The sequence below is a fragment of the Panthera pardus genome, unplaced genomic scaffold, assembly GCF_024362965.1.
Source record: "Panthera pardus isolate Hobbes unplaced genomic scaffold, ASM2436296v1 HiC_scaffold_11, whole genome shotgun sequence".
NCBI classification, from domain to species: Eukaryota; Metazoa; Chordata; class Mammalia; order Carnivora; family Felidae; genus Panthera; species Panthera pardus.
Genome location: NW_026526666.1, coordinates 58,165,954 through 58,192,729, shown reverse-complemented (window position 1 = coordinate 58,192,729; position 26,776 = coordinate 58,165,954). Strand labels below are relative to the sequence as shown.

Below are 26,776 nucleotides of genomic sequence, written 5' to 3'. Positions count from 1 at the left end.
AATCCTCCAAGGTGGCATTTGTTTAGTTATATGCCACCAGGCCCCTATATGAAATTATAGGTGTGACAACAACCCCTTTCCATTTTGGAGTTTTTCAGTGTAAGAAACAAGAACGTCAACAGTCTTCCTCTGTGACCATTTTCACTTTGCAGTTACACTATTGCCACAATTAGAGATGCTTGTCCATTTCTGACACCATGCTTTCCCATTCTGGGTGATGGCACACAAGCTCCACCAAAAATGACTGTGGATGCTGTTCAGAAGATAGTGTGATGTGATGCCCCGATCCCCAACATCTGGGAATCCTGTTGTGAATTGCCTTGGCTGGCACACCACCTTTCCAGGACAGCTCACATCCAGGGATTCAGCAGCATGGAGGCAAAAAAACTAACCCCCTCTCATCCAATCTCGGAAAACCTGGAAGGGCTACTCTAGCTTCAGAGCTCCCCAGGGCTTGGTTGAAGCTTTCATTAGGACTGCACCCCAGGCTGCTTTCTCCCACTGTGCACTTCTGCTTCTAATCCTTCTCCTCCAATTCCCAAGCTCTCAATTCCCAAGACTGCTTCTTCATAAACCTCCTGCCTGCTAATCTTCCATTTCAGAGTCTACCTCCTGCAATGTGGCTGTGTATAGTGTAATTTTAAAATCCCTTGTACTATGGATATACATGTCCTAGTAACAGAGATGCCTTCACTCTTAATTTGAACTTCCTTTCCATTGAAATCTTCAAATAACTTCTCTTTGAGCAGCCCACCAGGTTAGTGTTAACATTGTTTCTAAGTGCTGAACTAAAATGTATTAAAAGTCAGTTCCACTAAGTCATATAAAAGTCTCTTAAACTTAAGTCTGTAAAGGCACCAGAAGCAAAATTCTCGGTGTCCCGTACAGTCTCCCAGTAAGCATTTCATAGAAGGACTCAATTCCTAGCCAGTGTGAGGAATAGACATGTATTTCCTTTTATACAGTGGGAAGTAGGTCCACGGTCTTGATCCCCTTCCTCCAGTCTCTGTCCAAAGGAAACCCAGCTGGAAATATTTGTGGAGATGAAGTCTGTCCCAATCCCATCACCTAAAAAAGTTCAGACCTACTGAGTATCCGAGTCTATTCTGTCCAAGACTTTCTTTTTATTAGAAAGCCAAAGCTTACCCATAGTAAGTGTCTGGGATTGGTCTTGCTTTCCTACACCCAGTACAGTAGTTAGATGATTTATAGGTGCTGCTAGACATTACTGCCCACTGGGATCGCAGGCCTAAGAACAAGAAGCAGTTTTATTATTTTTTTAATGTTTATTTTTGAGAGAGTGAGAGCGAGAGAGAGAGGTTAAGGGAGGGGCAGAGAGAGAGGGAGACACAGAATCCACAGCAGGCTCCAGGCTCCAAGCTGTCAGCGCAGAGCCCGATGCGGGGCTTGAAACCACCAACAGTGAGATCATGACCTGAGCTGAAGTGGGACACAACCAACTGAGCCACCCGGATGCCCGAAGCAGTTTTACAATACCAATTTTTTTTGGTCACCATTTCTCTTCCCTAGAACTCTAATTAGGGCTTGTAAATCTTTCCCAGGGCTTGGACACTATCATTCCAAAGTATCTCTCAGATTCTGAAAATTGTCAATCTAGAAGTGTCTGCTCTTGTGTTTAACTGCCTGTGGACCTTGATGCTGATTGGATATAGCCTGAGTCTGCTGTAGTTCTTTGGATATTGTGGACTGCAGACCACTCCTACGGAGCATCATCTAGAGTTAACCCCTGTCTATGGTGGATCTTACATCATTCTGGCTTCTTCTGTCTCTCTGTTGCTGAGATCTAGCCTATGTTGCAATTCTCTTTTTTCTCCTCCCTTCTTCCCTTCTTCCATCCTTCTGCCTCTGAAGCATCTGTAGGATTTCTGTTTGGGAGACTTTGGGAGTTACAGCTGCACCTAAGCAATGCTGTAAGGATCGTGTGGGGGAGGGGCAATAATTTGGTTGAGGAATAAGTGCTTTGCTAGTGAGATCCACTTGTACCGTTTGGCTGCTATGTCTGAACGTCTAGATCAACACCTGTCCAGGCCACAGTTTTCCTCTAGCTGATGTACGCTCTCAGCCATTCAAGGTATCCATATATCAACAGGGGAAACTTATGATGTCTCCACCCCTTTTCACGATTGCTTGTGCAAGGCACAGATTTACTCTCTACAAGTAGAGCCTACTACAGTTCTATTTGAGGTACCTAATCAGCGATTCTCTTTTATCATTTCTCCATCTACTTATAGCCCAATTCAGTTTTTTTTTAAATTTTTTAAATGTTTATTTATTTTTCAGAGAGAGAGAGAGAGAGAGAGAGAGAGGGAGAGAGTTTGAGCTGGGGAGGACAGAGAGGAGGGAGACACAGAATGTCTAAATGTCTTTAGGCTAAATGTCTTTAGGCAGGCTCCAGGCTCCGAGCTGTCAGCACAGAGCCCAACACAGGGCTTGAACTCACAGACTGCAAGATCATGACCTGAGCCAAAGTCAGACGCTTAACCAACTGAGCCATCCAGGTGTCCCATAGCCCAATGCAGTTTAAAATCTCATCCTGACCGTTCTTTTTCTCTCTTAAGTATTTTTTTTATTTATTTTACTTTTATTGTTTATTTGTTTTTATTTTAATTAAAAAGGTAATATTTATTCACTTTGATGGACATTGGAAAATAATCATGAACAACCTCTGCTAATATTTTGATATATATGCTTTGTTTTAAAAAAAAATGAGGGGAAACATAAGAATGTGTGTGCGTGCACACACACACACACCCAAGACATATACACAGTGTGTATAATAGCTAAAATGTATTGACCAACTATGATGAGCTGGGATCTCTGTTAAGCATTTTGTATGCATTTGATTTTCACAGCAACCGTGTGAAATTATGTAGAGAAAATTGTTTTTATTTTTGTCTGCAGGCATCCATCTCCCCCACCCTCCATCTACACAGGGCAACCACCCCATGATTCACCTTGGGTCTGCAGTACTGGTGGGACAGACAATCTAGGGGCTCACTCTGTTCCTGGCAAAGGGCTGGACACATATCCCATGACAGGCTAATTGGATGCCCTCTCTGGAACTTGAATCTTGAAGAGAATGACCCGGAAAGACTTAGCAACTATTTAAGTGTATTCATCTAGGTGGTGTTCTCCTGAGAAGACATCTATAGTTTCATTACCTAGATCTAATGAGCAGCTCTGGGACCTGCTTTTGCCCATGCTGGGTTCTTCAGATATTCCTCTGAATCTATAAGATTTCTCATACCCTTGCAACATTTTTTTTTAAATATAAAGTTACTCAGGTCTGATTCCTTCCACTTATCACTAAAAAATCCCTAACCAATATAGAAATACACAAGTATTATTCTATTTTGCAGACACTGAAACAGAGGCTTATTAAAATGAAGTGACTTGCTCAAGATTACCCAGGCAATAAGAGATCATATTAGGTCATATTAGGTCTCCATAACGCTCAAGTCTGTGCTTAATTTTAACCATATCTCTTTTCAGTCTCCCTCTTTACAGATACACAGGTGTGTGTGTGTGTGTGTGTGTGTGTGTGTGCGCGCGCGCTTACACACACGTGTGTATTCTTTTATGTATTATTCCACATTAAGATCTGGCCATATTCTTACTGTGAAGGGGCACATGCACCCCAATGTTTACAGCAGCACTATCAACAATTGCCAAATTGTGGAAAGAGCCCAATGTTCATCGATGGATGAATGGGTAAAGAAGATGTATATGTATGTGTATACACACACAATGGAGTATTACTTGGCAACTGAAAAGAATGAAATCTTGCCATTTGCAGCAACATGGATGAACTTGAGTGTATTATGCTAAGCAAAATAAGTCATAGAAAGACAAATATATGATTTCACTCATATATGGAATTTAAGAAACAAAACAGATGAACATAGGGGAAGGGAAGGAAAAATAAGATAAAAACAGAGAGAGAGGCAAACCATAAGGGACTCTTAAGTACAGAGAACTGAGGGTTGCTAGAAGGGAGGTGGGTGGGAAGATGGACTAAATAGGTTGATGGGCATTAAGGAGGACACTTGTTGGGATGAGCACTGGGTTTTATATGGAAGTGATACATCACTGGGCTTCTCCCGAAACCAATACCACACTTTATGTTAACTATTATTAGTTAACTCAATATTCCAATACCTAGATATCATCAAAATTACTACTAACATTTTGGTTTATTTTGTTTTCAGTTTCTCTCCTCTTTCTCTCTCTCAGCATATATAAATACACTCACATGCATACACAAATAGGGATCCATACATAAATTTTAGATATATATTAAACATATAACAGGGAGAGAGAAAGCAAGGGAGAGATCCATACTGTGTATACAGATTTCTATTATCAACTTTATCTTTTAATATTATTCTTTAAACATTTCTGAGTCGTTAAACTTCTGTCACAATATTTTAATAACCACAATATATTTCATTGTATGGATATACCATAATGTATTTAATGACTCTTCTTTCATTTAATGGCTGTTTCTTTTTCCTTTTTTCTTTCTTTATTTTTTCCTTTTTCTTTTTTTTTCTTTTTGCTTTGATAACTAGCACTGCAATCAACAAATTTGTTGGCATCTGATTATTTTCTTAGAATAGATTTTGGAGGGCCGCCTGGGTGGCTCAGTCAGTTAAGCGTCTGACTTCAGCTCAGGTCATGATCTTGTACTTTGTGGGTTCAAGCCCCGTGTTGGGCTCTGTGCTGACAACCCAGAGCCTGGAGTCTGCTTCGGATTCTGTGTCTCCCTCTCTCTCTGCCCCTCCCCCACTCATGTTCTGTCTCTCTCTCAAAAAAAAAAAATGAATAAACATAAAAAAAAAGAATAGGCTTTGGAAGTGAAACTATTGGCTTAAAGTCTTTGAACATTTTAAAGATTCTTGATATATATTGTCAAAAAATTTTCAGAAAGATTGTGCCAATTTACAACCCCACAACTAGTGTTTAAAAATCAGTTTTATTCAATGCTGCAAATATAGATGCCAACTTTTAGAAATGAATGTCAACAGTTGGAAAAGGATAGAGTATACTGTATTAGGCATTTCTTCTAATACATTATTTTCTGATTATAAAGTAATACAAGCTAATTGCAAGTTGAAAAATATAGAAGATTACAGAAAATAACATCATCCATAAATAAAAATGATGGTTTGATGAGCATTCCTTTGTCTTCTTCGTGTGCACATGTTAAATACATAAATATTTATTATGTTGAAATCATATGGCTCATACTTTTATATCTAAACTTTTAATGTTATATATCATGAGACATTTCTATTAAATATTCCCCAAACCATTATTTTTACTAGTCACCAAATATTCTATCTTACACATTGACTATAATGTAGTTAACCTTTCTTGCTTATTGGATGTGTATTGATCAGTATATACAGAATTGCAATACATGATGTTGCTCATAACCTCTGACTACATTTCTGATTATTTCAATAGAATTTATGGCCATAAGTGGAATTCTAGAGTCATGGGTTTAAATTGTATGGATATTTTAAAGTTTCTTGATAAATATTGATAGAAAATTGGAAAAATTCTTCTAAAATGTTTGCTCCAGTTTTGTATGAAAGTGCACTCACTCTTCTCAACATTATTTTTGTTGTTTTATTTCAATGATTTATGTTTTTAATTTTTTGAATCTTTTCACATTTCCTTGAACTATCTGTATTTCTTCTTTTCTGAATTCACTGATCATATGCTTCACATATTTTTCCTTTAGATCTAGTATCATGAAGACAACCGAGCATCCTTCCCTTAGGATCTGTTCTCTGCTCCTACAGCGCTCAGAAGGATAACTCAGTTCCTCCCCCCCATTATTCTTCTTAAATATTCTGAATACTTCAGTCACCTGTGACTCTTAGTGATAAGCATGTATGACTGTAGTAACTCATATTTGCAAAAGAGTTTTTAATTCATAAAACTCTTTCACACCCATTATCAGTTTTGCCCCTGTGAGAGAGACGGGGCAGGTCAGTGTCATCAGCATCATTTTAGAAATGTGGACGTTGAATTCCATAGGAGAAAGCTGTCAACAGCCAGTGGGGAGTAAAGTGAAGATTCAGACCAGGTCTTCAATTCCTAGATCTTTTCCCTTTCCTTTTCCTTTTCAGTTAAGTCATATTACTGATGTTGCTGTTGTCCAGAAATATAAAATGACTCCACATGGGGTAAGAAAGTTCTAGAATGAGGTTAAGAGACTTGATAGCAAATGCAAGTACTGTATTTTTAGAATGAGACTGATTTACATTTGAGGGCTTTTAATTGCAGTTATCCATCAGTTTTAAACTTTCAATGTCTAAATATAAAGACCGTGGCAATATAAATGAGCCAGCTGCATTTTTACACAGAGCATGAACTGATGAGTTTATGAATGAGTGAAGTGATGGAAATCAACAGTAAGAGTAAGAATATCCCAACCCATTTCAACAGCCTAAGCCATACATCAGTACCTTGGAGAGCTTCCAACTCTACGCCACCCCCTCCCTCACAAACATTCGCAGAAAAGGCAAGTTTTCATCCGCCAAAGGAAAATCGGAAGCATTGTACACTGTTATCTTCCATGTTTTTTGAAAACTAAAAAAGATTATTTCATTTTCCATTTTCCTACCTGAAAATGGTCTTCCTTTTCGCCCCATTTAAAATGCAATTGCCCGTCTCTGTGATCTTGTGCGAGCTTATTTAACTTAAGCAGCTTTATGGTATTCTCCCCCCTTAGCAAACACATTTCTTTGCCATGTCTGCAAAGGAAAATGTCCTTTTCCAATGAGCGACCGGGAGAAAATCAGCTCTCCTTATCTCGAGTAGGATCTATTTCTGAAGACACGAGGGCAGCAGTGTGGATCTCCACAGGTGTAGCCAGGAGCTGCCCTACTGAGGGGAAGGAAGGAGGCGCGAAGATGCTTGAGCCCGCCCTACTTAACGCTGGGAGCCCCGCGGCCTCCTCTGCCCTTGGGGCAGCGTGAGCTTCAGCCGCTACATCGCCCAGCCGCGCACGCGCGCTCCCCGCCCCCGTCCCCACCGCACCTGCCAGGTCACAAACCCCTTCCCACCCTCCCGCGCTCCCTCCCGGAGGCTGTCTTGTCTCACATTGATTGGTCGGAGCCAAGACGGTGTGTCCAATCAGCAATCCCTCCTGCGCAACCTATCCCCGCTCTTCCCGCCCCCTCCCGCCCCGCACGCCCCTCTCGAGCACCTACTTTCTTTGTGACTGGTGCGCGCCCTGGTCACTCAGTGCGGCGGGAAGAGGTGTGCGGGATAGGGAAGGAGGGGGGGAGGACGGGAGGGGCGGGAGGGGCGGGGAAGGGGCAGGAGGGGGCGGGGCTCAGGTGCAGAGCCGCGCAGCCTGGCCGGACCCGGCAGGGGGCGAACGGCGGAGCGGGGCGGAGCGGGGACGGGGGCGTTGGCGAGGAGGGGGTTACGCCGGCGACGTCGGCCGCGCGAGGCTTCGCGCGTGAGCCGCGCGGGCGCTGGGCCTGGCTACCGAGCTTTCCCGGCCGGCGAGCAGGTCGTCGACGCCGGCTCCTGGCGGAGCGCGGGGAGGAGGGAGGTGTCGGTGTCAGCGGCGGCGTAGTCGACGGCGGCCCCGGCCATGGAAGAGACGCAGCCGCTTCCGCAGTCCGAGCTGCCGTTATGCGACAGCCTCATCATCTGGGTGAGTACGAGGGGGCGGGGGGCCGAGGGGCCGAGGCGAGTTGCCCCGGGCCCCCGGTTCTCCGCAGGTGAGCCTCAGGAGTAGCCGGGCCACCTGCGCCGCGGACTCGGCGCGTCGCCCTCCGAGTCTCCTGTCGCCCTTGACCGCGAGAGTGCCACCTGCGGGTCGCGGGGCAGGTGTGTACGTGTGGGTGTTGTATGTTTGTGTCTGGAGACTAGGGGCAGGTAAAGGGAGCTCCGGAGCTGGAGCCGGAGGAGGCTCGTCTTACTGCTTTGATCTATCTAGCTTGTGACAGCTGTGGCTGGAGCCAGGCGTCCATCCCCTTTGCTCTTCGCTGCCCCCATTTTCTTCTCCCCGGACTGCCGACTCTCTCGCCTTCTGTCTGCTGAACAGCTTTCCTGTACGGACCTCTGTGCCACTTGGGAGCGGAGGCCCTCTGCGAAACTCCCCTCCTATCCAAACCACTTTGCTCTGCTTGGACACAGGTGGCCAAGAGGTGGTTTTGGTTCCTGGATCAGAGCTCCTCCAGGACCTCTGATTCTGTAGAAGTCGTTTCAAAGGGATATTTGCACACATTTGATATGTTGGAGGTGGGGGCTCCTATTCCTTTTTTCTTGCTGGCCCCCCCTTTTCCTTCTCCAGTGGACAACATTTTCTTTCAAGAAAAAGACTTGGTATTTTCATTTGCACTTGGTGCGTGTTTGGTATTTCTAATTAATTTGTGTGGTATTTGGACAGACAGGATCTGCCCCCAGTATTCCCGTAAGTAAAACGATGTCTCACCTTTTGGAGGTGCTCAGCGATCAAAGAGCTGGCAATTCAGGTGTAGCTTCCAACCCACATTGGGCAAGGTTGGTGCTTGATGGTCTGTCCACAGGGTGCTGTTGATGGTGCCCATCCCTAAACTAGTTGTTTGGTTGTGTGTGGATGAGCGTGTGCATAATGGAATGTAAACAGACTGGATCAGGAGGTGGTATTCGGTTGATGCTGTTCTTTAGCGATCTCCTCATTTGAGTAATTCAAAACAGTGAGAAATCAGAGAAGGTTTCTGGCTGTGTATGAAGTCTATTGGAAATGACCGTGATTTAAAGCAACTTTTACAGTTTAGAGGTAAATAGCTTTGGTTATAAGTGGAATGCAGGTATATAGGGCTTCTGAGTTAAAAGCAGTTAGCTAACTGTTCATCTTTATTTTCATTTAGAGTAAGTATTGGCATTGAGATGCTGTGTTTTAAGACTCTCATGAAATAAGGCAACATAACTTTTAGCGATGTGTTTTGCTAAAACAAGTGACTAATTAAAGGGGGTATCCTAATCTGTTACATTATTGCTCTAAACATCTGACTTAAGTAGTAAACTTCGTCTTTGTGATGTCATTGACTTATATGAGGTGGTGAAGTAAAGGATGTTTTTGAATTGTATTGCAATGTTTTAAAATACTATGTACTATACCCATTCTTTTAGCCAGTATTTATTGATCAAGGCACTGCTGCTTTGTTCAAGGCACTGAGGAAGACGTATCAAGAATAATCAAGGAACTTTCCATTTTTTCTTGGAGTGGTAGGCAGAGCTGTGTATTTTTATAATGAGAGGCAAAATTCCTTAAAAACTGCAAAAATTCTATAGATGACAGAGTATAGTAGGTTATTTGTTTCTCCAGTTCTAAGGCTGCTGAAACACTGGAGAAAATGGAATTACTGTGCAGATTGTTGCCTTTAGAAATGCTCTACAGACAAATCTACTTGCTCCCATAACAATGCCCAGCTATATAAAGACTAAGAACAACCACACAGATCCCCTCACATTTCTCTTTGCAAACCTCTACCAGTACCCTGTTTGAACCCCCAACTTTTCTCCCCTCAGAAATATGATCTCCTCCTTATCTTGACCCTAGCTCTAGATCCCATCCCTTCTACCTCTTCTAAAACTTTGCTTTTTCATTTCACTCTTTCCTTTGGATCCCTCCTCTTTACACATAAACTTACTTAAATCTTCCCTATCTTAAAAAGAAAACAAAGAACCAACACTCCCTGTTAAAACCACACTCTATTTCCCCTTCCCTCTGCAATCAAATTATTTGAGTTTTGTATACTCATCCTTTATACTTGAACTTTCATTCACTTCTCAACCCACTGCACATGAGATTCTTTTCTTTTAGGCCTTCACCTACTGGATTTGGCAAACTCGTAACTATTCTTTATTATCCTTATCTTACTTGATGGTTCTTTTGTGAGATCATCTTCTGCCTTAGTTTCTTGGGTACCTGTCTCTTGGCTTCTCTTTACCTCTCCAGATGATTTCCAGTGAACGTTGGTATCTGTCTTTGCCTTTGCCAGCCACTGCATTGTTGATGTCACTCACTTCTCCAGGTTTTCCCAAACTCTCCCAATGCCCCAAGTCCTCCATGCCCACCATGCTGCACTGACTTTCTATTTCTTGAGGAATCTGGGCTTCTTAATTATACTTTCCTCTACCCAGAATATTCTCTGTCTAGTGAGTGACTGACTTCTTCTCACCATTCAGTTCTCAGATCTGTTGTCATCTTTCAGAGTCAGTAACAGTGAATGACTTACCTGTCCCCCAGTCCTATCTCTTTATAACCTGTCACCCCTTTTCTATGAGTCTGTAACACTTAACACTTTCTGAAGTCAACCTATTTGCTCCATGGGGTCACAGCCCCTTTGTGACCTGTTTTCTGCTGTATTCCCAGGAACAACAACTGGCTGGGATCTCTAATACAACATTGAATCAAAGCGGTGATAGTCCATATCCTTGTCTTGGTCCTGACCTCAGAGACCAGTATTTCACCATTAAGGATGTAGGTTCTTGTAGATACCTGGGGTAAACTTTTAACAGTATGATAGAGGATTGATGGATTTCAGCAAGTAGAAATCAGGGGAAATGAATTTTCTAGACACAGGAAGTAATGTAAATGGTCTCCTTCGGCAATAGATCAAAAAGAGGTAGTGAAGGCACATCCTTGTCATGATATCTCTAATTTCTTAATGTGCTCCCTACTGTAGTAAGTAATGTTACATGTTGAGGAGAAGTAGTAGGAGATAAAAGATTAAAAAGTTAGGATGGGGCTAAATCATGGAGGTGAGAAGACAGCTGGTAGTAAACTCTGTTCTTTCAGCACTAGACAGTGTTCTAGGACAATAGAACCAACATTAATAGAATTTGAGAGGTCATTAAGAAAACCTGATTAGTACAGAGATGCCTCTTTTGGCAGTTTTCTTTTTAATTTTATTTTTTAATTTACATCCATATTAGGTAGCATATAGTGCAACAATGATTTCAGGAGTAGATTCCTTAATGCCTCTTACCCATTTAGCCCATACCCCTTCCCACACCCCCTCCAGTAACCCTCTGTTTGTTCTCCATATTTATGAGTCTCTTATGCTTTGTCCCCCTCCCTGTTTTTATATTATTTTTGCTTCCCTTCCCTTATGTTCATCTGTTTTGTCTCCTAAAGCCCTCATATGAGTGAAGTCATACGATATCTATCTTTCTCTGACTAATTTCACTTAGCATAATATCCTCCAGTTCCATCCACATAGTTGCAAATGGCAAGATTTCATTCTTTTTGATTGCTGAGAAATACTCCATTGTGTGTGTGTGTGTGTGTGTGTGTGTGTGTGTGTGTGTACAACACATCTTCTTTATCCATTCATCCATCGATGGACATTTGGGCTCTTTCCATACTTTGGCTATTGTTGATAGTGCTGCTATAAACATGGGGGTGCATGTGTCCCTTTGAAACAGCACACCTGTATCCCTTGGATAAATACCTAGTAGTGCAGTTGCTGGGTTGTAGAGTAGTTCTATTTTTAGTTTTTTGAGGAACCTCCATACTGTTTTCCAGAGTGGCTGCACCAGCTTGCATTCCCACCAACAATGCAGAAGAGATCCTCTTTCTCACATCCTCGCCAACATCTGTTGTTGCCTGAGTTCTTAATGTTAGCCATTCTGACAGGTGTAAGGTGGTATCTCATTGTGGTTTTGATTTGTATTTCCCTGATGGTGAGTGATGAGCATTTTTTCATGTGTCCGTTGGCCATCTGGATGTCTTCTTTGGAGAAGTGTCTATTCATGTCTTTTGCTCATCTCTTCACTAGATTGTTTTTTGGGTGTTGAATTTGGTAAGTTCTTTATAGATTTTGGATACTAACCCTTTATCTGATATGTCATTTGCAAATATCTTCTCCCATTCTGTCAGTTGCCTTTTAGTTTTGCTGATTGTTTCCTTCGCTGTGCAGAAGCTTTTTATTTGGATGAGGTCCCAGTAGTTCATTTTTGCTTTTGTTTCCCTTGCCTCTGGAGACGTGTTGAATAAGAAGTTGCTGCGGCTCTTTTGGCAGTTATTAAGAAGTTATATTTTATGGGACACCTGGGTGGCTCAGTTGGTTAAACTTCTGACTCTCGATCTCAGCTCAGGACATGATCAGGACATTTTGGCTCAGGACATGATCTCATGAGATTGAGTCCCACACCTGGCTCTGCGCTGGGCATGGAGCTGCCTTAAGATTCTCTCTCTCCCTCTCCTGCTCCCCAGCACACACTCTCTTTTCCTCTCTCCCTCTCTTTGTCTCTCTCAAAAAAGAAAGAAAGAAAGAAAGAAAGAAAGAAAGAAAGAAAGAAAGAAAGAAAGAAAGAAAGAAAGAGGAAGAAAGAAAGAAAAGAAAGAAAGAAGGAAAAAAGTTTTATTTTATGATTTGGAACTCATCTTAAAATAATTCGTTCTTAGAAATGTTGTACTGCTACTTAGCAAAAAATTTAGAGCTGAAAGACAAATTTGGGCACCATTTACATGGTAGAGGGAGTATATGAGAGTTTGCAGTATTTGCATGAATATATATTTAATAAACTTGGCTTTGTAACATTTGGAAAATTAAAATTTTGGGACTTTACTTTCACCAATAAAATTAGAATTGAACTATATTTTTAATGGTTTTCTTAGTTCTTGTGTTCTTTGACCTTGACAGGCAGGTGAAGGAAAAACAAATGCCAAATATATGCCCAAAGGAACAAAAAATATTAAAGGCTGAATCATTGTTATGAAAATCTTAAAACAATAATCTTTCTGAAATGAATATTTAGAGGAGGAGAATATGAGAATAGAGCTGACCCAAAGTTGAAGATTTTGGCTGTCAGTTGGGAAGACCCCCCTTTCTTCCTTGATTTTGGTGACATTTATATTGAAGCAATTCAGGAACAATATTTCCACATTTTTGATTATTTGCGTTATTTAAAGATAAATAAGAAAGTAAGATTGATTTGCAAGAACCCTGTGGTTACTGATGGAAGCCCTGTCTGCCCCTTTTGGGCCACTCACCAAAAAGACTTCTGCTTCTTTACCTCTGTGAAGAGTAGTGTGAAAGAGGACGGTTTCCTTTGTCCCTCTGCTTTGGCATCACTACCCACACTGAGCTTTTTAATTTATTCACTCTTCTTGGTTATAAAGCCTTTCTGTTTGGCCAAATGAAATTACATTCTGTGTTATCTAATTTATTTTGCAACTAGTTTAAGAACTTTCAAGAGACACTCCAATTAAAATTTTTTTTTAATGTTTATTTTTGAGAGGGAGAGAGAGAGAACACAAGTGAACGAGGGTCAGACAGAGGGGGGATGCAGAATTGGAAGCAGGCTCCAGGCTCTGAGCTTTCAGCACAGAGCCCGACCCTGGGCTTGAACCCATGAACCGTGAGATCATGACCTAGGCCGAAGTTGGATGTTTAACCAACTGAGCCACCAAGGCTCCCCGAGACAGCCCAATTTAAATCCATGTCTAAGAGAAGGAAAAATTGATCTTAATCTGGACTTGGTGGTCAATGAGGCAATACTTAGTATATGTACTACTTTTACATATTTCTTTATTATTTTGCTTAATATTCTGTGCTTCTTAAATCATTCTTTTAAAATAACTAATCCTATCCATTTTGTAAAAAGCTAATGATATAAAATGTAAGTAGGAAGCGTTGAAAAGTGGGAGCCACAGTTTACCTGCAAGTATATGATTATCTTCTTTTTAAAGATGCCCTAACCCTGGGGTTTCTCTTTCCTGTGCATCCACTTAGTTGCAAAATCCTGGTTATTTTATATTTTAAATTCCATGAATTTATTCTGTCCTCTTGGTCAGCGTTACCCTATCTGTAAGCCACCTGTTTTATCAACAAGACTATTACAGGAGCCTTCTAACGGACTCAGGTGTAAAAGTTACTCTCTTCCTTTCTCTGTGTCAGTATTGTTGCTATTCTAAATATGCTAAAGTTATCACTCTCTTTCTTACTGTTCTTCAGTGATTCATCATCATCCAGAGCATTGGTTCTAAAAAATTGATGTGCATAAGAATTGCTGGGGCAGGGGCATGTGAGTGGCTCTGAAGGTTAAGTGTCTGACTCTTGATCTCAGCTCAGGTCATGAGTTCAAGCCCCACATTGAGCTCCACACTGGGCATGGAGCCCACTTAAAGCCAAACAAACAAAAAAGAATCACTTAGGCATTTTCTGATTTAATGTGTCTAGAGATTCTGATTTGTATTGTTCTTAGACCCCAAGCTTTGAGGAACCCCGAATCATAACTAATTGCTAACAGCTGCTGAGCTTGTATCAGGCGCTGATCTAAGTTGGCTCTGCTTGCTAATTCTCTCAACCATCTTGTGAGGTAGATACAAACTATTCTGCTGTTTCCCATTATAAGGATGATACCATCAAGGGTAAGTCCATGCTTCTTGTCATGGACCTCCAGAGTTCTGACCCATATCTGTTTTCTTACCTGCCCCCCCCCCTTTGTTGTCACCTCTTCCCCGTTCCTCTTTGCCCTGAAAATCCGGTAATACTGAACTGTATGTTGCCTAAAAATACCATTTCTTTTCAGGTATTTGTGCTCTTATCATATTCCTATTTCCTAAAGCTTCCTTCCCTTGGTTCTTTCTTTACTCAAGACCTTCTGTTCAGGAATCATCTCTGAGAAGTATTTCCTAAATACAAACCCTAATTAGTTAACTCCTGTCTATTTCTGAATGATTTGTGCATACTATAGTCATGAGACTGGGAATGGCATTTTCTAGAAATAATTTATGTCTTTTTCTCCTGTCCTTAACTCTTGATTGCAACTGCTTGAGAGTAGAAAACAGGTGATTTTCTTTTGTAACCCCACGGTGCCCACATAGAGTAGGATCTCAGTAAAGTATCTTTGTGTACTTTCAAAGTAACTGTAGCTAGCATTATTTGTCTGTGTCATTCTTCCATGTGTATTACCATAATGGAGACTTACTTGTAGAATCTCAAACAGAACCGCTAAAGGTGAATCATGGAGGGGAGAGACTTTTGTCAGATTAAGATAGTTAAGTGGCAAATTAAGGAATTATAATTGAATAGTAAAGGAGATAAATATATGTAGGAAAAGAGAATCATAGTGTATTTAATTTAAGATCATTATGGGTTGAGATTAGACTTCTAGGAAATATATGACCCATTGTAGCTCTGCTGTAATTTGCTTTTCAAAAATTCTTGTCTTGTATTTGCTTTTTAGAAAAAGACGCCACAGTTTCACTTCTCTTTTTACCATGTACATGAATGTTTAACAAATAGAGATTCGACAAGAATAATATGTAAAGCCAAACTAAATAGAAACAACTTGATGTGGTGGGTGGGCCCTGGACCATTCATGCCCTGAGACTAATTGTTGGATGGCAGGCTGAGGTCCTGCCTTATTTCAGGCCTCACTGGTTAATTAAGTAGTTTTAGACTTGACATTTCTAGGCTTTGTTGTCCTACCAAATGATGTGAGTGAAATTTTAAGTTGACATAATAGGTTACCTTAAAGTCCTTTCTGATGTTATTCTCCTAACAACGAACACAATATAGTTGATCTTAAGGTCTGTGCATCTGACTCTCAGAAATTCTGAAGTACTTCCTACATTGCATCAATATATTTGACTGTTTTCGGTGTGATTATTTGAATTGTTAAGTGTTTATGTTTGTAAGACTATTACACAGCCACGAAAACTTGTTAGTATAGTTGCATTTGTTCGGCCCAGTCTGAATTTAAACAAAACAGGACAATTTATAATTATTTTTCTCTGTCGTGTTCATATGTTTGGGGAGGGGAGTTGGTAACACCACCCTGTAAGGATAAAGGAACAGTAAAGTCATTTGCTCTGTGTCATTTTAGCTGCAGACATTCAATACTGCCGCACCTTGTCAAGATGTCAAACAGCTGACTAATGGAGTTGCCATGGCACAAGTTCTTCATCAAATGTAAGTAGCAGTCCAGACTCTTTTTGAAAGAATTGTAAACCCAATACCAAGGAAGAAAACTTAGCCTTGTATTCTAAAAGTTGCTGAAACTTTATCCTATTAAGTCGTGACAGGCATTATTACACCTAGGGCACAGGAAAGTTCACCACCTGATTCTTCCTTGCTTGTTCACAGAGGTAATCTTAATTAAGTGAGCAAACACGATTATTATCTAGCTAAGAGATTTTCATTTTAAACTTGTCCTGGTCACATTCACAAACTACAGTAACTGGAAAAGAAGCCGTTTTAAGGAATGGTATAATTGCTTATGATTTTTTGAGTTACTTTACTATCATTGGAAGGTATCAATGCATGGAGATTATTATTTTAGAGAGAATTGAAGTATATAATACTGGATTTGGAAAAAATATTAAATTTTAAAATCTATATTTGAGTTAAAAGTAGGAATTCTATGACTCTACCAATAATAAAATGAGGTATAAATGAATTTTGAAATCACAAATATTGGAGAATCTTAATAAAACGATTCTATTTGGATTAGGCCCATTAGATATAATTATATAGTATCAAAAGTTCCTAAGTCCATTATTTCATAATTTTTGCCAAACATTGTGCAATGATTACGGTTATAACATCTGCAATATGAGCTCTACCCTTAGTAGGAACAAACAGGGCTAATTTATTAATTGATAGCCCTACTGATTTTGTATTAGCTTACTTTTATGATAATGTGTCTTCCATGAGACCAGAATCCTATCTCTGCTATTTGTTTTATAGTCAGAGATGTTTTTTTCAGTGGTTGCCATCATTTTGTCAAGGTTTGTTGTGATTGACATTGAAAACCCTGTAGATGGGTTTGCAGAAATTCCTTATCACCCTCAGAAAAACAACTCAAAGTGTCAAAATTGTAGTGACTTGGAATTTTCAACATGATCTAATGTGAATAGACAGATTTTATGGTTAACTCAAGATTAATACATTAAGAGACAAACTTAACATGTTAACTTTTTTTTTTTGGCAGTCATTCTAAAATATGCCTTTCTCCCTTCTTTTCTCAAACATGTTTCTTAAACATTTTATTTATTTATGCCCTGATTAGTTTCAAAGTGATTTAATTGGTCAGAACCAAGCATTCTGGATATGACCCTTTATTGATGATGTGGGAAAGTCGTCATTATTTTTTATTGTTAGAATGTGCCCTTTGCCTTTTGTTATTGCAGTATGTTGTGGGTATTGGTGTAGATGGAGCTACATTGTGGTTGGTATGGATGTAAGACTGGTACGCATTCATTGACTTCAACAGTGCCATCCAAAGCTGTTATTTATATGTATTGTGGTAGCTCTGGTAGCTTTTATACTACAATACAATAGAAGAGACCTGTTTTTACTGTGATATGATGCAATGGCTCTTTGTCTCCCTGTACTCTACCACTGTACCTGATGTTTATTATTTTTTTTATTTAAAAAAAATTTTTTTAGTGTTTATTTATTTTGGGGAGACAGAGAGACAGAGTGGGGGAGGGGCAGAGAGAGAGGGAGACACAGAATCCAAAGGAGGCTCCAGGCTCTGAGCTGTCAGCACAGACCCCGACACGGGCCTCGAACCCACGAAGCATAGGATCATGACCTGGGCTGAAGTCGGATGCTCAACCAACTGAGTCACCAAGGAGCCCCTGTACCTGATGTTTAGAGTAGGGTCAGTTCAAATTTAGTTAAACTCTACCCTTTATCACTAACTCATTTTCCATAATCTGTTGGATTCTGCTGTTACTGCCAAACCTCTGGCTCTCTGATTTTCCTTTTTTTCTTTTCCTTCTCTCATTTGTCTCTTGTCTTCTAATGGCTTTTCTGCAAGAATAATAAAATAGCCAAACAATCAGAAAGCTCTCTTTCTCCATAAAACATATGACAGTGACCTAAAATTGGATCGAAACCTCTTTTTTTGCTTTGCCTGTTTTGGCATGTACTTAGCTGTCTTAGTCTCCTTATCATCCAAGAATTATTTAAACTTTATTTTTCTTTTGAATCCCCTTCTAGTTTTATAGCTTTCCAGAAGTCTGGATCTGGATAGTGAAACTTAGAAGCATACATTTTTCTCTAGTTGAATCAGTATATCATATTGCTGCTAAAAGGGCACATTTTACCATATTTCTTTGAACACTCAAAAGCACTTTGTATATGTTACATTCTGTTATGAATTGCATTGATTACTATTGTGACTCACATCAAATCACATCAAAGTTGTAACTGAAGATGAGAAGGGAAATTCTGCTTTCTAAGGAAGTAGCAAAATTTAATGAGTAATTATTATTTACCTGAAGCAAGTATGGTAAATAATAAATCTTAAAAATCAATGCCCAAACTATATGACTTAGACTTGGAGAGTCATGGAATTATTGCTAGGGTTTTACAAGTCCTTAATTGTTATCTTTGGCCTGAATACTTTTAAAAATATATGTAGATATTTAAAGAACACATGGGGAGAATCTATAATTACAGCTGCATTAGTTTCCCAGGTACCACAGAGTGGGTGGTTTAAATCAACAAAAATTTGTTTTCTCTTAATTCTGGAGGCTAGAAGTCCTACATCAAGGTATTGGCTGGGTCATGCTCTCTCTGTTGCCTGTAGGGGAGGATCATTCCTTCCAGCTTTCGTACCACCATCCCCCCTCCACCCTCCCCACCCCCCCCACCCCCCTATTCCCAAGTCTGTGGCAGCATGGCTCCATCTCTGTCTCTTCTTTGCTTGGTTGTCTTCCCTCCATGTCCGTGTCTTTGTGTCCTCTCCTCTTCCAGTCGTATTAGTAATTTAGTTTGATCTCATCTTAATTTGATTGCATCTGCAATGACCCTGTTTCCAAATAAGGTCACATTGACAGATATTGGGGGTTAGAATATGAACGTGTTATTTTGGAAGATACAGTTCAACCCACAACAACTATAAATACTATAGCATGTGACATCCCCCAAAAGAAAGGCTTAATTTGGCCACTTTAAACAACAGATAACTTCTCTGCTTATTTCTTTTGCCTGTCTTGACTAGACATTTTTGCAAGAGGGAAAAGAGCGAGAACAAGAATGTAGAAACCCAGAGACCTCAAGTACCATGCAGTTATCTCTTCATTCATTCAGTCAGATATTGGAGTATTTGAAATGATGAATCATGATAGCCAACATCTGAGTATTTACTAAGTTATAAGCCATTGTTATATACCCTACGCATATATTATTTCATTTAATTTTTACTGTTCTGTGAGGTAGATATTCCTCAGTCTATACATGAAACAGAGGTTTAGAGAGGTGAAACAACTTTGGTAAAATCAAATAACGAGTTAATAGCAAAGCCAGGATTGGCATAGCTTTGGCCTGACTCTAATACCTGTGCTCTCAGTCAGCTGTAATCCGTGAAATCTAGTATCTTGACCTTCTCCTGATAGATTTTTACTTTGGGGTCTTAATACATAAAAGGTCAGATGTGCATGCCCAAAGTACAGATCACAATTTCATGTGTTAACCACAGTAGGCCTTTTAATTGTCCAAGAAAAACTATGTCAGGGTGTCTCTTGGAGCAAAACAACTATGTTGTGTATAGTAACCGGCAGTTGTTAATTATTGCCTGTGTTTAGTTGGTAAAATTGTTGAAGACAAACACTATGAGTGCAGTTAAATAATTTTATACTCATTCCTACTTACTTTTGTTAGACAACAATTGGACCATATTTTGCTTCCTCAGTCTTATGTCCCCTCGAGTTTCACTGAAGTTCTGGGAAGGATGAGAAAAGGAGCTAATTGTTCAGGCCAGGAGTCTGGTTAAGACGTGTAGATGTGGCAGTGCAGAAGCGTAAGGAAGGATATGTCCAGAGTTACGAGGTTGGGTATCAAGGGGAAGGTTGGCTGCCGTTACAAATGTCTCAGAAGAATGACTTGTTTATGAGAAAAGGAAGAAGGCAGAAGTTACGAAGTATTTCTCAGCGTGTTATAGGCTGAATGCTGGCATCCATTCCAGATTTCTGTGTTGAAGCCCTGACCCCCAGTGTAGTAGCTGTATTGGAGATGAGGCCTCTGAGAAGCAATTAAGGTTAAATAAGGTCATAAGAGTGGGGCCCTGATCTGATAGGATTGGAATCTTTGTAAAAGAGACATCAGAGAGCTCACTCTCTGTGAGCACACCAAGAAGAGGTCATGTGAGCACACGGACAGATGGCAGCCACCTACAGGCCGAAAGAAGAGAGCTGAGAACGAAACCTACCTTGCTACACCATTTTGATCTTGGGTTTCCAGCTTCCAGAGCTGTGGGAAGTAAATTTCTGTTATGTAAGCCACCCAGTCTGTGATCTTTTGTTATAGAAGCTTGAGCAGACTAAGACGTAGGGCTGAAGTTGATTTGGAGTAGAAAGAAAGACAAGGAGGAACACAAGATAAAAGGAGGAAAGCTAGAAGAGGTTATGTCTAGATCCATATTCTAGAGGTAATTAGAACATAATTCTAGAAGCATATATAATGATATCTTTTAGAAGACTTGTGTAGTAGGGTTCTCCAGAGAAATAGAATTAGTAAGACATGGATATATACAATAGGATGGACACACACACACACAAACACGCACAATGCACACGGGACAGAGAAATTTGTTTTTAGGATTGGTTCACATGATTGTGGAGGCTGGCAAGTCCAGAATCCACAGGTCAGGCCTGCAGGCCAAAGATCCAGGAAAAAGTGGATGTTGCAGCCAGAGTCCACAGGCAATCTCTTGGCAGAATTTACTCTTTCTTGAGGGGGGTTAGTCTTTTTCTTAAAGGCTTCAATTGACTGGATGAGACCCACCCACATTATGGAGGGTAATGTGTTTTATTTAAAGTCTACTGATTTTTTTTTTATTAAAAAAATTTTCTTTAATGTTTATTTGAGAGAGAGAGAGAGAGAGAGAGAGCGTGGGCAGGGGAGGGGCAGAGAGAGAGGGAGACACAGAATCTGAAGCAGGCTCCAGGCTCTCAGCTGTCAGCACAGAGCCTGATACAGGGCTCAAACTCACGGGCTGTGAGATCATGACCTGAGCCGATGTCAGACACTCAGCCGACTGAGCCACCCAGGCGCCCCTAAAGTCTACTGATTTTAATGTTAATCTTATCTAAAAAAGTGCTTTCATAGCCACATCCAAGCGTGTTTGAACAAAAACTGGGTATCCTGACCTAGCCAAGTTGATACATAAAATTAATCATCACAACTGGCTTACCTCTTTTACTTAATCTGATGTCGAAAGAAATGAATTTACTTTGATGACAGTTTTGACTTATTAGTAAATCAGAATTTTCAGGCAAGTGCTTGGTTAGAAATACACCATTCATATATTGAGGCAAGTCATTTTGGTAATTGTAGCCTTAGTATCTGGGAAAAGTTGAATATAATTAACATTAATTTGCTCAAAAGGAAATGGTTACATATTCCACATAGATGAATTAGAAATGAAGTCATTTTTGGTTACCCAGTCAAAGCAATATCTTCTGTATTAGAACATCTGAGGCAGAATGATTTGTGGAAAGCTAAGCACTGTGTTCTAGTTTTAGCTTTTCATTTTTAAATTCAAGTTTGGAAGAGGATCCCTTTAATTTCTTCCCTCACTTTTGTTGGCTTATGTGTAAAGTGAAAATCTAGACAAGACCTTGAAAACCTCTTCTAGCACCATTCTGTGATTTTATAGTGTTTAACTCTTTACAAAAAAAAATTTTTAATGTTTATTTATTTTTGAGAGAGAGAAAGAGAGACAGAGTGCAAGCAGGGGAGGAGCAGAGAGAGAGGGAGACACAGAATCCGAAGCAGGCTCCAGGCTCTGAGCTGTCAGCACAGAGCCAGATGCGGGGCTCGAACCCTTGAACCGTGAGATCATGACCTGAGCTGAAGTCAGACGCTTAACTGACTGAGCCACCCAGGCACCCCTGTAGTGTTTAACTCTTAAAGAATGTCTCACATTCTCCTTTGAGTAGAGTTTTTGTGCTCTTTACTTTCCTGCTTTAATAGCTATTTCTCTGAGAGTCATGGTAGTAAATTATTCATCTTTATATTAATCTTGCTCAGTTCCTTACTCAGAGCAAGCATCCAAATTTTTGTTTAGAATATGTATGATCTATTAGTGTAGTTCACTATATAGTCAAATGTTATTCTTTAAAACCTTATTAAATACATAAAAAATCAATATAGCAATTCATTGTCCTGGCCTCCCATGTTAATATGACTTCATGAGTTTAGAACTAAACTGTCCTTGTAGACTTCTCATTACACTCATTCTCCTCAGTTACAGTCAAATAATTTTGGCCTTTTCTATATACTAGTATGATTTGGGGCTAATTACATAGCTTCCCTCATCTTCATTTCTTTGAAGAGTAAGATTGAGGATAATCATAATCCTTTTCCAGTGACTACAATATTGAAAGTTGCAATATGGAAAAACATCAAGCCCAGTGCTTGATACAGAATAGACATATTAAAATGTTAGTTTTAATTTCTACCTCCCCCCCTTTAGGATTGGGTTTATACATCTTCCTGCTACCAGAGTGTCTTGTATGAGATATTCAGTAAATGTTTATTAAATTGAAGATGCTAATGAATTAAGTAATTTATTATGAGAAATTCCAAAAGAAATCCTTAAGAATCACTAAAAATTCGGGGGGTTCAGTTAAATAATGTTTGCTATTCGTATTAAGGACAGGCTTTTAGATATAAAATAACTTTATTGATTTAATTTAGTACTTTCCATGCAACAAAAACATTTAAATGTTTTGCATTTGTGTTTTCATTTCAGAGACGTAGCTTGGTTCGATGAATCTTGGTTAAGCCGAATTAAAGAAGATACGGGTGACAACTGGAGAATAAAGGTATACAGAATGAGCAGTAGAAGCACTTAACCCAAACAGTGATGTTAAAATTAGCACTAAGCTCAGCTAAATCTTTTTTTTTTTTAAATTAATTTAAGGGTGCATTTTATTGTGTGCAGTTTGTTTTGACACATGCATGTTCTTAGGTAACTACCATCATAATTAGATGTGGAACATTTCCATTAACCCAGAACATGCACTTACGTCCTTTCCCACTTGGTCCCCACTCCTCGCTTGGCCCCGTGGATCTGCTTTCTGTCACTGTAGATTTCTAGAATTCTGTATAAATGGTAACGGACATTATTTACTTTTTGTTACTCTTTGTGTCTAGCATCTTTCACTCAGTGTGATGTTTTTGAGACTTACCCATGCTACCTGTATTAGGAGTTATTTATTATTATAATTATTTTCCTGAGTAGTATTTCATTACATTGATAGTCTACAATTTGCTTGCCCATTCACCTGTTAATGGATGTTGGAATTGTTTCAGTTTTTAGCTACTATGGATACAGTTACAATGAATATTTAGTATGAGTCCTTGCGTAGACATGTGTCTAATTTCTCTTAGATAAATTCCTCAATGTGATTGTATCTGGTTATGTAAGTATATATTTGATCTTATAAGAAACTACCAAACTGATTTTGTTTCTTCATAAGTCAGTTTTGTTGTGTATTATAGGGCATTTGTGTGTTTCACTTAGGTCGTCCAATTTGTTGGCATACAGTTCTTAACTCGTTATTTTGCTAATATAATATTTGCTAATATAATATGCTGGTAACTCTGTGATCTTTAGTGATGTATCCTCTTTCTTTCCCGATGTTGGCAGTTTATGTGTTTTGTCTTTTTTTTCTTGAGAAGTTTGATGTTTTTCAAGTTTTTTGTTTTTTGGTTTTTTTTTTTAAGAACTAGCTTTTGCTTTTTATATATTTCCTCTCTGTATTATTTCCTTTCCTTTACCTACACCTTCTCTTCTTTCTTTATGCCTTAAAGTAGAAAATTAAATCATAAGTTTTAGGCACCTTTTTTTTCCCCTAATTTAAGCATTGCCTTACACATCTCACACATTTTGACATTCTATGTTAGTATTTTCATTCAGTTTAAAATACTCATTAATTCCCCATGTGATTTCTTTTGACCTACAGGTAGATTAGAAGTAGATATTTCAAATTATAAATGTTTGAAGATTTTTTAGGCACCTTTTTTATATTTATTGATTTCTAATTTCCATTTTTGTTTGATAACGTAACTCCGTATTGAGAAATTCTTTTACATTTATTGAGGCTTATTTTATGACCTAACATATGGTCTGTTTTGGTGAATGTTCCATGTGCCCTTGAACATGTATTCTGCAGGCAGATTATATCAAACTTACTGATAGTTCTGTTGCATCTTTTATATCTTTATTGATTTTTCTGTGACCATACTGTCAGTTATGGAAGAGGAGTCCTTAAATCTCTTAACAATGATTGTGGATTTATCAATTTCTCCTTTTAGTTCTGTTAACTTTTATCATGTAATTTGAATCTCTTGTTAGGTTTCTATACATTATTTTTTAAATGTCTTCTTGGTGAATGAATCTACTTATCATTATGAAAGACTTTTTTTTTTTTTTAAATCCCTGGCAATATTCCTTGCACTGAAGTCTAATTTGTCTGACATTAATGTAGCCACTCTAGTTTTATGATTATTTCTTGCTTTAGTGTATTTTTTTTTTATTCTTTTAATCTGTATCTTTATGTTAGGTCTCTCATGTACACATCTAATAGTTGAGTATTCCTTTTTTTATCCATAGAATATCTATTTTTTTAAGTTTGTATTAAAATTTATTTATTTATTTTTTTTTTTAAAAAAACTGAGTTGAATCCTCAGCAGCTTTTTTTTTTTTTTTTTAAGTTTATTTATTTTTGAGACAGAGAGAAACAGAGCATGAATGGGGGAGCGGCAGAGAGAGAGGGAGGCACAGAATCGGAAGCAGGCTCCAGGCTCTGGGCCATCAGCCCAGAGCCCAACGCGGGTCTCGAACTCACGGACCGCGAGATCGTGAACTGAGCCGAAGTCGGACGCTTAACCGACTGAGCCACCCAGGCGCCCCTGTATTAAAATTTTTTTAGTGTTTATTTATTTTTGTGAGAGAGACAGACAGAAAGACAGACAGACAGAGTGTGAGCAGGGGAGGGGAAGAGAGAGAGGGAGACAAAGAATCCAAAGCAGACTCCAGGCTCTAGCTGTCAGCATAGAGCCCCACGTGGGGCTCGAACCCACGAACTGCGAGATCATGACCTGAGCTGAAGTCAGACGCTTAACCAACTGAGCCACCCAGGCTACTCCTGGTTTTTGTTTTTGTTTTTGTTTTTGTTTTTGTTTTTAAAGAAAATCTTCCATTTTTTTCTTATATTCCTATTTTCATTTAAATCCTTGAACATTATTTCTAAGCTAGCAGTTTTAACATTATTATCTTCTAATTCTTTCATCGCTCATTTCTGGGCTTGTTTCTATTGACTGAGATTTCTCCTCATGATCCATGTTTTTTTAATGATCCATATTTTCCTGCTTCTTCACATATATATGTAGTAGTTTTTTATTGGATGCTAAACAGTGTTTGGATGCTAGAATTTCATTGTTGAGTGCTGGATTTTTTGTTTTTCTTCGGAGAGAGTCGGACTTTGTTCTTGCAAGCAATTAAGATACTTATGAATCAATTTGATCCTTCTAAAGTTTTGGGTGGGAGGCAGATCTAGGGTTATCTTTCTTCTAGGGCTAGTTTAGACAAACTACTAAGGTATGACCTTTTCAAAGTCTTTAGTGAATGCTTGTCTATAGCATTGTCTCTTCACTCTGGCTGGTGGGAATTTCAACCATTTCTGGCCTTGTGTAATCTTTGGAAATTATTCAGCTTAAATTTCCCTGGCTTGTTTTTGCCTTGGGAATTATTCTTGACTGGGGAAAAAATGGGGAAAAAAGTGAAATTTTTTTTGTTGAATCTCACTGAGTTTCTCTCGTGCACATGCGAATTAGTATTCAGCTGAAAGACACAAAACACTGTGTAGATTTCCGGAGCTCTTTTCCTCCATAGTGCTCACCTCTTCATTTGTCTGCCTACAAAGTCTAACTACCTTGACCTTCCTGAACTTCTGAAGTCTAACTCCTCAACTCAAGGAGAACTTCAGGCTTTGTTCAGGTTCTACCACTCCATTCCATGGAATGAAAATCCCCTCCAGAGAGAAATCTTGGACTAGAGTTGGACTCATCTTTTTGTTTTCCTTCTCTCAGAAATTAGAGTTCCATCCTGCCCAATGGCTAAAGCTTGGAAACAGTTGTTTCTTTGTATTTTGTCCTGTTTTCTGTTGTTTTTGGCAAGAGAATAAGTAGAAACCTTGGTACTCATTCATGACTGGAGGTGAACATAGTCAAAGCTAAATCTTTAAAGTTGTACTTTTCCTCATTGCGTCTCATTTTGAATAGAATCGCCCTGGTTAACCTATGTAAGCATGAAGACATTTTTAATCAAACTCCGATTAAAGCTTTCATGTTTAAAAAATATCATATGCTTGTATCTATAAAACTCTAATATATGTTTTTGTTGTCATTTTTATGAGGCCAGAGTTCTTATGTCTTTCATATTGGCATAAATTTTCCTTCATTACTAATGTGAAATAATTCATTGAATTCTTATTTTTTTTTCCATTAGGCTAGTAATTTAAAGAAGGTACTTCAAGGAATTATGAGTTATTACAATGAGGTATGAAAAATATCTGATTTGTTTAAATACCAAATCATATATGATAATTATGTTGACACTAAAAAAAACTTGGATTTTAGTTTATAACATTTTACTGAAATGTAATTCATAATTAGAATATATTGTTTTTTGCCATGTTCAGAACACTCAAATTTTGTGAACATGAATAGGCTTAAACTAATATATTGGTTTGTAAAATAATGTT

The 26,776-nt window shown here is 39.0% G+C and overlaps 1 protein-coding gene across 1 annotated transcript in view; it reads left to right on the top strand.

Annotated features, from left to right (window-relative positions):
• The first annotated feature begins 7,477 nt into the window (after positions 1–7,477).
• The window catches only part of HOOK1 (hook microtubule tethering protein 1), a 70,558-nt gene continuing 51,259 nt past the window's right edge, over positions 7,478–26,776 (top strand). The window contains exons 1-4 of the mRNA XM_019449097.2: positions 7,478–7,702; positions 15,877–15,962; positions 22,759–22,831; positions 26,521–26,571. Of these exons, the coding sequence (XP_019304642.1) occupies positions 7,640–7,702; positions 15,877–15,962; positions 22,759–22,831; positions 26,521–26,571 (273 nt within the window). The 5' untranslated portion in view covers positions 7,478–7,639. The remainder of the gene's footprint in view (positions 7,703–15,876; positions 15,963–22,758; positions 22,832–26,520; positions 26,572–26,776) is intronic.